The 12,060-nt window shown below is 38.5% G+C and overlaps 1 protein-coding gene across 1 annotated transcript in view; it reads right to left on the bottom strand.

Annotated features, from left to right (window-relative positions):
• Rnls (renalase, FAD dependent amine oxidase) overlaps window positions 1-12,060 on the bottom strand; it is a 283,851-nt gene that overhangs the window by 25,553 nt on the left and 246,238 nt on the right. Inside the window, exon 6 of the mRNA XM_052187095.1 lies at window positions 4,374-4,549. Coding sequence (XP_052043055.1) covers window positions 4,374-4,549 — 176 coding nt within the window. The remainder of the gene's footprint in view (window positions 1-4,373; window positions 4,550-12,060) is intronic.

Genomic DNA, 12,060 nt, shown 5'->3' with positions numbered 1-12,060 from the left:
CCTAGTCTACAGAATGAGTTTCAGGGAAGTCAGGGCTACACAGAAAAACAGTCTGCATCATCATCATCATCATCATCATTATCAAAAAAAAAAAAAGAAAAGAAAAGAAAAGAAAAGAAAAAAAAAGAACATTTCAGGAAAGAATAAAATCCAGGAAATATAGAAGGCCAAAAGCTTCAATTTTATTAAATAGAGAAAACTACCCTAAATGCTTGGAAGCTAAGCAGGGTCAGGCCTGGTTAGTTACTTGGATGGGAGAGTACTTTTTTTTTAAAAACCAAGGAAGAATGGGGAAAAATCATAGTTACACCTCAGCACCAGTTAGCAGCAACAGCTTGAGGAGTGTCCACGGCAGACACTGAAATGTAGGAAAGGCCAGGAGCGTGGGAATGCGGCAGCTGGCAGCAGGGTCAGCAGCACCACTGAGTGTCCTGGGTCAGATTATGTGCAAAGCTATCTTCAGTGAACAGTTTTCTCCTGAAAGTATTAAAATAACCAACTTGTTCCAGAATCCTTAATGAAATGCTGTAGGGACTAGACACCAAATTACATCAACTGGATAAACATTTAAATTATGGAGGGGAAATTGGTGTAAAATGGAAGAACTGAGAACTATTAAAAAAAATATGCCACTGCTTTAAGTTAAACCCATACCAGTAGTTGAAGAATTTTGTGCAAACTCTTGCCAAGTTGCTCAAAGACATTTTCCCCCTTAATTTGCAGCACCCACAAAAATGTACCACTATGCCATTTAAGACAAAATTCAATTTAGTGTCTTAGAGCCCTCAGCAGATATTAGTCTCTACGGTTTCAGAACAGAAATTGGTGACGTTGTGGACATTCCTTAACGAAGAGACCTTCTTCCTGCCTTTGTGGCTGTGTGGAGGAGGGCAGTAGGCATGGAAATCAACAGGAGAATGAGAGACTGTTCCCCACATACAAACAGCTGTCCTGTTCTCTACAACAGTAGCTGGACCTGAATGTGTTGATGCTTTCCCTTGAGATTCGATGTTGAAGTACACAGTTGCGTTGACCATGGCTGCAGCAAGTGGTGAAAAGCGACAGCAGCATCTGCAAAACCTTTATGATTACTTTTTAAGGCAAATGTGATGGTGTGGCCATGGTTTGTGGGTGCCTTCCCAGGGTTCATGTTGCTGGAAGTTAGGTTCCCTGTGTGTGTAGCTGGGGGTTGATGAGAAGGAGCTTGGTGGGAGTTGGCTGGGTTGTTAGGATAGGTGGAGTTATCGGACTTGGAGCTGCTCCTTGTGAGTCAGTTGTCGTAACTGTTCCTCTAACTCTGACTCTGGCTTCCTGGCTCACCACGTAATCTCTCATGCTTGCTCTTCTCTAGATGCTGCCATGCACCACGAGCTGATTTAGGCAACAGGTCCTTCACTGGGGCCAGTGCCACAGTGTTTGGACTTTTAGCTTTCAAATTTGTGAGGTAATGAAACTGATGACTCTAAATTGACACAGCCTGTCACCTTATGATGGCTAATCTTTCAGTGTCTTGATTTAGGATTGCTGGGGACATGTGTCTTTGATGATGCCCTGAAGGTTTTACCAGAGAGGTTTAATTGAGAGAAGAGACACATCCTCAGTGTGGGAAGGATGATCACAGGGGTTGATATTCTGCATAGATAGACTGCATAAAACAGGCAAAGAGAAAGTACTCTGAGGATCAGTGTCCATCTCTTTTCTGCTTCCTGACTGCAGGGCCAACAATTTGATTAGTTGCCCCTGTGGTCATGGCTACTGTGCCATGATGAACCATAATTCCTTAAACCATAGTCCTACTCTCCAAGTTCCTGTTCTTTACTTAAACTGCATTTATTTTTTATCATAACAGTGAGGAAAATAAAATACCCCAGGCCTATAGCTTTAATATTGTATATCCTATGGATTAAAAATCTTTGCTAGCCAAGTCATTCTTCTATCCTTCTTGTCAAGTCTTCTAAAAGGCTACTAAACTGCCTACTTATGCCCTTACTAGTTTGTATCCCCACTGGGTATTAGTGAAGTTACTACCGCTCTGCCTCCCTTTAGCATTCCATGTTATCTGGATTCTGCATTTGCATATTCCAGTAGTGTATCCACTTTCGGCATTAAAGAGATCATACCTTGGAGTTGTCTAGCTTTGAGCCCAGTCCCTCTACCCATCTCTAGCATTTAGTGTGAAGATTCAGTTCAAGTGTCACGAAAGAAAACAAAAAGAAGAAAAGAAATTAATGGAGGGAAAGTTTTGATCCCACAGGTTTGGACCAGAGAATCCATACCACACAGCACTGTTTGGAACAGAATGTTAGCTCTGTTCTGTTGAAACTTTCATAATATAAAGGCGTGTAGAGCTCTGGCTTTTTGTTTTTCAGAGAAAGAGGAGAAAAGGAATGAGACAGTGTGTGGAAATCAGAGGAAGAGGAGGGAGGAGAGACAAGAGGAGCCTGCGGTGGGGCCTGGGCAAGACAGAGATTCAGCTGGGTTTCCTCCTTAAGAGCAGAGTCTCTGCTCAGAATTAGGGCATGGGGAGCACTGAAAATTTAGCCCTTGCTCCTCTTTCTTTTGTGTCTCTCATTTACATTACTTTTCTTAATAGTTCAGTGTTGCATTATATCCAACATTCACGAAAATGTACATTAATTGAAACAAGGCCATGGAAGCAAGATGTGGGGCACACCCTTCTCCATCAAATTCCAAAGGTTAAGAAAAGCGTGGGGGATGTCCTGTTGAGGGAACTAGCTGACAGTAAGAACCTGTCTCAAGCCACCTGACCTTTCATCGGTCAGTCCCTTTTCTGATGTGTATCAAGGGGTGAGATGTTCACGACAAATGACAGTGTCACTCTTGTAGACTGCTGTTCAAGATGCTGGAGAAGTGTGTGAACAGTGGGAAATGCATGCTTTGAAGCTTGGACAACAGCTTGTCTCCTTTTTGGCTCTATAGCCAGTGTAGCATCTATGTCTACAGACTTATAAATGCAGTGGAAAGATTTCAACTTCCAAATTCCAATAAAAACCATTCTTAGAGTTTGGATGTACACTGTACTCAAAATAATCTTTTGATGAAACTTTGATGATATTGTTTCATCAGTATTTGAAAAGGTAGTTTTATGGTTAGGAAAAAGCTATTTTAGACTATATAACTGTAAGACTTATATAATGAGTGGATTGAAATTTATAAATAAGTAGGTTTAAAAGTTAATTTTTAGTCTATTAGTAACTTATGAGAAAACTCACACACACACATGCAGACACACATACAAATGTCACAATCTACTGTTCTTTTAAAGGATTATTTACAATAGGCACAATTACTTATATACAATATACACAGCTTCAAATTATAACAAGATTCTTTTTCTAGTCAACTTAAAATTGAGATAAATATCATTTAGAGACATTAGCTATTGAGAGTTTTTCAGTGCTTTTAAAAGGAAAGAGCAGTCTTCTAAAGTGACTACGACATGCTTAAGTAAATATTTCCTCCAGAGGTTCCCTGTATAATTTAACTTGAGAAGATATGGGTAAACACAGACCTGCTGTAATATTTTAGTGAGTAATTTACTATTTCCTCTGATTTGAAAAGCTCTTTAAAACATACAAAATCTGCTGCAATTTCCTATAACACCACTTTTTCTGAAAGGCTTTACAGCTCTGATAACCAATAGTGCTCACAAATCTGTTAATCAGTGGTCTAAGAAAGAGGAGAAAACCTGTCTCTGTGGCTTTCCATCTTCAGTCTATCTGACCTTTGCTTCACTGATTCCAAAATGACTTCTCAACCAAGTTTATTAGATCCAGAGCTGTTTCCACGAACAGGATTCCAACTCTAGTAAAAGTGTGTGTGTGTGTGTGTGTGTTTAAGTCAAGATTTACTCTGTATTAAGGGTTTTAAGGCTAATCTAGAAGAATGATAAGCAGGGTTATTTTACCCTGGAAGGCAACTCTGTTCAATATTCTAGAGTTACTCATGAAAGAACTCTGCTGTCACCACTCAAACTGAAGTAGAAACTCAATAAAAATGAAAACTATGGTAACTAGATACACATGCAGTGTTAATGTGACCTACAGCATAGCTCCGGGTAGTTAAAGTGGCTGCCACACAGTGTCGATTTGCAAAATCCCCAGAGAACCAGCTGCATTTGGATGTGCAACTTCTCTTGCCTGTGTAGAATACAGCAATATAGAATTTCAGAGTGTGATGGGATGTGGACAAAACTGGTAAAAATGACATGCTCATCTCACTGAGCAATAGTGTGACCATGACACCTATAGAAATTACATATGCATATGACAAACCCATATGAATTCCAAGGATCCCAGCATTCGTTCCCTCTACTGGACGACTCAGAAGACTCTATTACATTTTCTGATTACCTGTGAATAAATCCACTTCTGGCATTTGGCAGCAACTGGCTGAGGCAAACCCGGCAGAAAGAGCTCCAGTTGCTGGGTGATTAACTTCTGCACATCCTCCTCGCTGTCCTCCAAGTGTGCAATTCCAAATGGGACAGTGCTTTGTACCAGCAGGGATGGACCACATTCCGATGACTCTGCAGTGTGAGAGGAAGATACATCTTAAAGCAGGGAACACAATAGCATAGCCTAGACTTGGAATCCAAAGTAGAAAACACTTATAATGATCAGGCAGTAATGGAGGTGAACAGAGACCTGTGTCTGCAGCATAGTTTAGGCTGTTTCTGAATCAGCTTCAGCTCTCCTGGGGAGGAAGGAGCTGAAGATGTACAGTAGAAAACATGTCATCAGTCCGCAGAAAGGAACTGGGGAGGGACAATACGCACCCTTAATGCCTATTACCCTGGGTCCAGCTAAATTCATTTGTTGCTTTCTCTATTACATTATCCTTTTATATATTATATTGCAAATACCCTATTTTCTTAAGTTCTGAGAATGAAATAGATGTTCAGAAAGATATATATGTTAGGAAGGTTGCAAAACATTTTACTAAAATTACAACAACTCTGCATTATTTAACACCTTGAAAAATAAGTATCTCTTTAAAATCAGAATATTTCAACTAATATTATTCCTTGTATCCTTTGTGTGTCTGTGAAACAAGGTCTTGTGTGGCCCAAGCTGGCTTTGAACTTGAGATCACTTCTTTCTCCCTCCTCTGTGGTAGCACTAGCACACTGTTCTTCTTTATCTTTCAGTCACCAACAGAAACAAGAGTCTGTGCCATCTATACCTCCATTTTTATTTGTCACTCAATTTATTTTTGCTGAATTTTCATGATTGAGTGCTTGTTTGAAGCTTTCCTTATTTAGAAGAACACAAGGCAATAAAGCATGAAGTTAAAGGCATTTAGGCAACTAAGGCATTGGAAAATATAATTTATGAAAGAACATCATTATGAGTTTGGTTTAAATAATATTGAGGAAGAAACTGAGAGAATATATTAACATATGTAGTCAGGCACTGACGGGTTGGCAACTTGATTCTAAAATGATTCTAATTTTGTATTATAAAATGTCATACTATTTGAGGTATATTGATTCAATTTTAGAAACAAAAATAAAAGATTGAATATCATAAGCATATGCCCAGTTAGCCTCTGTACATTTTAGAGATTTTTTTTAAAAATTTATTTTTGTAAAATCTTAATAAGTTTGTACCACCTAGGTTTATAGTATAGATCAAACAACATAGTAAGTAGATGCTTTGTAAAAGTAAGAGTCAGGAGGAAGAGAATAAATCAGCTAAAAGGATGACATTCCTAGGTGTTGCTCAAATTATCCCCATGAGTTATTTTTAATAAAAAATACTTCCCTTTCCCATTTCACTCAGCCCAAAGAACCATGGCTTATTAATTTCAAAAATAAATACAAGAGAATCATCTCAAAATGCTGCAAGCCTTCAAAAACAGTCCGTGCTGCTACATAACCTCATCTGTTGGGCTCTGAATGGGAACACTGTGCTGGAGGTGCCATGGTGAATCAGACTGTCCACCACTTAGCTCACTGGAGCTGGAACCCCCTTACTCAGCAGCAGAGAAGCCGTCCTTGGGAAGTCCAAGTCTTTAACCTTCTAGTATGCACTTCACTGGCACTGCACAGAGGGGAAGGCTCATATGTGCAAACATGCACGTTATTTCAGGGAATGCTCCTACAGTGAGAAACCCTTTGCATCACGCCACCAGCTACCTGCAGACTCATAGTTACTGTCCTTTGCTTCCTGCTGCAGATGCAACATGACAAGTGGCTTAAACTTCGGTTGCCAAAACACCTCAACCATGACAAACGGTACCATGAATTGTGAGTCAAGATGACCTCTTCCTTACTTAAGTTCATTTGTTATTTTATCATAGCAACAGGAAACGTACTTAAGACAGCAGGCATTACTTACTCATCAGTTAACACATTTATTATGTATCAATTAAAAAGTTCATGAAGCGTGTTCACAATGGAGGGGTGCAAAGCCATCCTCCATTTGTGAGTTACCAGATCTTTGTAGAGTCAGAAAGTCACCTCATCAGGGAAGCAGAACAGAGATCTGCTTGCCATCACTGGCAGGCTTTAAAGGCTAACTATGCACTGAGCGTCAAGAGGTACTCCTTTCCAGTCACTAAGACTAGTAATGGCGCATGACAAGCTTTTCCCATTTACAATAGCTGTCTCCTCCTGGGAGAGCAATTCAAAAAGAAATCTTAAGACTCAAACTGAAATGATTCTTGTATAATAATGAGAGAACATAGAACAACCTGATTACTTAATTTTATTGTTGGAATTGAACAAATTTTGAGAATTTATATTAAAATTTAGACTAAAGAAGTTTAAAAGAGCATGACTTCAATTCCCAAACTAAAAGAAACTTTTAGAAGATAACACACACACAGAGACAAACAGACACAGACACAGACACAGACACAGACACACACACACACACACACACACACACACACACACACACACAAAGAATCAGCTAGAGTTTAAATACAACTAAGATTTGGAAAACACAAATTTATAAAACACCATGAATATGTTATTAGGCTTTAGGTCTAAAGAGGAGACAAGAGATGGCATTGGAAGAAAAGACAAAATAACACGTTTTCTTTCACATATAGATTGTAGGCTTGGCTATACACAAATACATGTATATGTTACTAGAAAGCATACAAGGGACATTATTGGGATAAAGCAGGAAACTAGCAGGATTGGAGAAGAAAGGACAGGGGAAGGCAACGTCAGGGCCAACAAAAGCTATGCAGTGATACGAATATGCATACATGACACTGTCATGATGCAACCTTTGTTTTGCACGCTACCTAAAGGGCTAACAAAAAAAAAAAAGAGCAAAGTTTGAACGAAGCTGTGTTGAGAAAATTAAAATCTGTTAAATGGCTGCAGATATAGTCTATTCTCTCAAGTGCTACAATTGTTTTTAATCTAAGTTTTTAGATGTTGAATTAACTTTTGTGTATATATGTGTTTGTGCACATGTGCCCATACATGTACATGCATTGCCAAAAGCAATTTGGGGTGTTGGTCTTCAGGTGTCTTCTGCTTTTTTTTTTCAGTTTGGTAGATTAAAGCTTTTCAATATCAATAGATAATGCTAAGAATAATAGTAGGTCACTGAGAAAGGAAATACTTTTTGATAGAAAAACATGGTTCTGCTTATAATTCTAATTGCTAACTTTTGCATAGAAGAATTGTTTTGCAAAAGTGATAAAAAAACACATTTAGTTTTCCAGGAGTAGGCTAGCATAACAGAGGGTTTGGACAAGGTGATCTTTGGGTTAAGTCTCTGAGTGCTTTTAACGGTACCTAAGAACATTAGTGTGTGGATGTGCTTCAGATTTCCTACTTTGGAAGATTTTAATTGAATGAAGATTAAGAGACTTGAATTCCTGGTTATTTATATAAACACATGGGAGAAGACAGAGATCATAGCCAGCCAGGGAGGCAGGGAAAAACCCTCTCTATACAACTTGTGTCATGGGGATTCCAAGGTTGCCATCTCAGTACAACTTAGCTTTCTCTGCTGCCCTTGACCCACAATGGCACAATTCAAGTTGTAAAAGCTCTGGTAAGGAAGCTAGGGTCCGTTAGGCAAACTACCATCAGAGTTGGAAGGATTGTAGCTACTGGCATGTTCAAAGAAAATGACAGTCTTGGAACCAGCTTACTGGAGTTTAGTGATCTAAGGCTATCTGTAAGGCTATTTTACCTTATAAGTAATATCCTCCCTCTCGGTTTTAGAAGCCCTGCCATCTATCTGATCATTGTAACTCCTTTTAGTCTCATAAAACCCTGTATGTGTCATCTGCCTCCCACCTTGTACTGAAAACAGGCTCTCTCACTGTCTGGGAACTTTGCCATATAGGTCTGGGTTGCTGACCGTAAGTTTATTGGGATCTGGCTGTAGAGTCAAAGGTGGGACTAAAGGTCCCAGCTTCTTCTTAAGTGGGTCCTGGTTATCCAAAGCAGTCTTCATGCTTGTGTTGCATGTGTTTTACCCAAGGCCACCTCCTATGAATTAACATTTCACATGACGACAATGTAATTAATTTTGAGATTCTTATCAATTAAGTTCTGACAACAATTGACTGCTTGATCAATGAGAGAAATGTCTGATGATACATTTGTCGATTTCTCTTGTCATTTAAAATATTTTTTATTTTCTACTGATGTTGTATTATTAGTTTTCTGAGTTTGAACATTTTAATAACATATTTGAAGCTTTTAAATATCTAGAATAGTTTCTGAGTTAAAATCTTATTTTTCTCTTTATTTGACTCTTTCAATGTTGGTTGGTTTTTGAAAATTATATAAAGACTATCTTTTTGTTATAAATTTTTGTGTGTGGTCTGAGTGTATGTGTTGGTGTGGAGTATGTGTTCATGTGGAGACAAGAGATTGGTGTCAGGAGTTGTTTTCAGTTACTCTCCATGTTAGTTTTTGAGAGTACGTTTTGAGAAACCTGGCACCCAGAGGAAGCTCCACTTCCAGGTACTCTAACACACCCAGGATAACAGGATCACAGGACCCCAGGATCCCAGGAGCTTGGTCACATGAGGATCTCAGGGTCCCAGAGGCAGCTTGACTCCCAGAAGCTTGGACACACATGGGATCTTTAAAATCCCTTAAAGAATTACAAGAAAACACAATCAAACAGGCAAAGGAAATGAACAAAACCATACAGAATCTAAAAATGGAACTAGAAATAATAAAGAAATCACAAAGGGAGACAACTGTGGAATTAGAAAACCTAGGAAAGAGATCAGGAATCATAGATACAAGCATCACCAGCAGAAGAGATAGAAGAGAGAATCTCAGGTGCAGAAGGTACCATAGAAAACATTGGCACAATAGTCAAAGAAAATGCAAAAAACAAAAAGATCCTAACCCAAAACATCCAGGAAATCCAGGACACAATGAGAAGACAAAACTTAAGGATTATAGGTATAGAAGAGAATGAAGATTTCCAACTTAAAGGGCCAGTAAATATCTTCAACAAAATTATAGAAGAAAACTTCCCTAACCTAAAGAAAGAGATGCCCATGAACATACAAGAAGCCTACAGAACTCCAAATAGACTGGATGAGAAAAGAAATTCCTCCCAGCACATAATAATCAAAACACCAAATGCACTAAACAAATAAAGAATATTAAAAGCAGTAAGGGAAACATCCAGTGGAAAAAAGATAGCCTTTTCAACAAATAGTGCTGGTTCAATTCAATGGAACCACTGTGGAAATCAGTCTGGAGGTCAGCATGCAGAAGAATGCAAATTGATCCATTCTTATCTCCATGTACTAAACTTCACTCCAAGTGGATCAAGGACCTCCATGTAAAACCAGACACACTGAAACTAATAGAAAAGAAACTGGGGAAGGCCCTTGAGAACATGGGCACAGGGGAAAAGTTCGTGAACAGATCACCAATAGCTTATGCTTTAAGATCAAGAATTGACAAATGGGACCTCATAAAATTACAAAGTTTCTGTAAGGCAAAGGACACTGTTAAAAGGACAAAACAGCAGCCATCAAATTGGGAAAGGATATTCACCAACCCCACATCTGATAGAGGGCTAATATCCAATATATACAAAGAACTCAAGAAGTTAGACCCCAGGGAACCAAATAACCCTATTAAAAATGGGGTACAGATCTAAACAAAGAATTTTCACCTGAAGAAATTCGGATGGCCGAGAGGCACCTTAAAAAGTGCTCAACATCATTAGTCATTAGGGAAATGCAGATCAAAACAACCCTGAGATTTCACCTTACACCAGTCAGAATGGCTAAGGTCAAAAACTCAGGAGACAGCAGGTGTTGGCAAGGATGTGGAGAAAGAGGAACACTCCTCCACTGCTGGTGGGGCTGTAAGATGGTAGAACCACTGTGGAAATCAGTCTGGAGGTTCCTCAGAAAACTGGACATGAGACTTCCAGAGGACCCTGCTATACCTTTCCTGGGCATATACCCAAAGGATTCCCCTGCATGCAATAAAGACACATGCTCCATTATGTTCATAGCAGCCTTATTTATAATAGCCAGAAGCTGGAAAGAACCCAGATGCCCCTCAAAGGAGGAATGGATACAGAAAATGTGGTATATTTACACAATGGAATACTACTCAGCAATTAGAAACAATGAATTCACAAAATTTTTAGGCAAATGGTTTGGTCTGGAAAATATCATCCTAAGTGAGGTAACCCAATCACAAAAGAATACACATGGAATGCAATCTCTGATAAGTGGATATTAATTAGCCCAGAAGCCCTGAATACCCATGACTTCCATGAAGAAGTATGGAGAGGGTCCTGATCCTGGAAAGGATTGATCTAGCATTGGAAGGGAATATAAGGACAGAGAAAAAGGAGGGAGGTGATTGGAGAAGGGATGGAGAGAAGAAGGTTTATGGGACATATGGGGAGGGGGGAATCCGGGAAAGGGGAAATCATTTGGAATGTAAACAAAGAATATAGGAAATAAAAATATTAAAAAAAAAGCAGTAAGGGGAAAAGGTCAAGTAACATATAAAGGCAGGCCTATCAGAATCACAATTTCTTTAAGCCTGAGCTTAAAATGTTCTTTCTTAGATCTGCTTTTATTTCTGCTAGATACATGTGGGTAATAATGCTTATAACCAGTTTAACTAGATTTATGAATTTTGCTGGCAGAATGAATTCTGGCACCAGGTTTGCCTCAGGGTTGTTCTGTGGTTTTGGCATCTCAGGGGAGATATGTTCTTTCTTCCCTTTTTTTCCGTTTGTTTTTTCATTCTGCTTGAAGACAAGCATGCATTCTAGCTATGCTGTTCTGACCGACAGGTCATATCAGACATAGAGAAACTTTTAAAGACATAAAAATGGAAGACTTAAGCTAGATATTTTTAAATCAAAAAGTAAGGAAGGCAATTGTTTTTGGAAATAAAACACATAAAAAACTATTCAACCAAAAAGAAACAGAATATGAACCAAGAAGCACATAGGAAACTGAAAATACAGGCAATATATTAAAGAAAACTTTGATCCCAACCTCAGGACCTGGTTGTTTTACTTGTGATTTCCTTCAGATGATCAAACTACTTTTATATTGATTTTACACACACACACACACACACACACACACACACACACACACACACACACCACAGCACATTTACAGATACAAATACAGACCATTCTTCCATAAGATTATAGAGAAAATTCACCATGTTCACCAATCATACTTATTTAGTCTAAGGTGGCCCAGCCACTTTGGAAGCTGAAGCAGAAAGACTGAATTCTCAAGGCAAGTCCAGGTAACCAAATAAGACTGTCTCTCATTAAGAAAAGGATTGTTCAATGGCAGAGTATTTACCTAGTATGAATAACATCACCAATACTGAGCAAATTCCATCAAGAATCATATAGATTTTACAATGATTTATCTACTATAATATATCATGTTAATAGGTACAATTAAGTAAAGTGTGATGACCTCAATTTATATTAGAGACATCCATTGTCACTTAAAGTAAATTTATGAGAAATAAGAGATAACATGTAAAAAGAATTAGATATCAGGATGAGATAAAATATCTTGTTTATTGTT

The sequence above is a fragment of the Apodemus sylvaticus genome, chromosome 1 (genome assembly GCF_947179515.1).
Source record: "Apodemus sylvaticus chromosome 1, mApoSyl1.1, whole genome shotgun sequence".
NCBI lineage: Eukaryota > Metazoa > Chordata > Mammalia > Rodentia > Muridae > Apodemus > Apodemus sylvaticus.
Note: the sequence above shows the minus strand (reverse complement) of the source record. Positions and strands in the feature narration are given on the sequence as shown.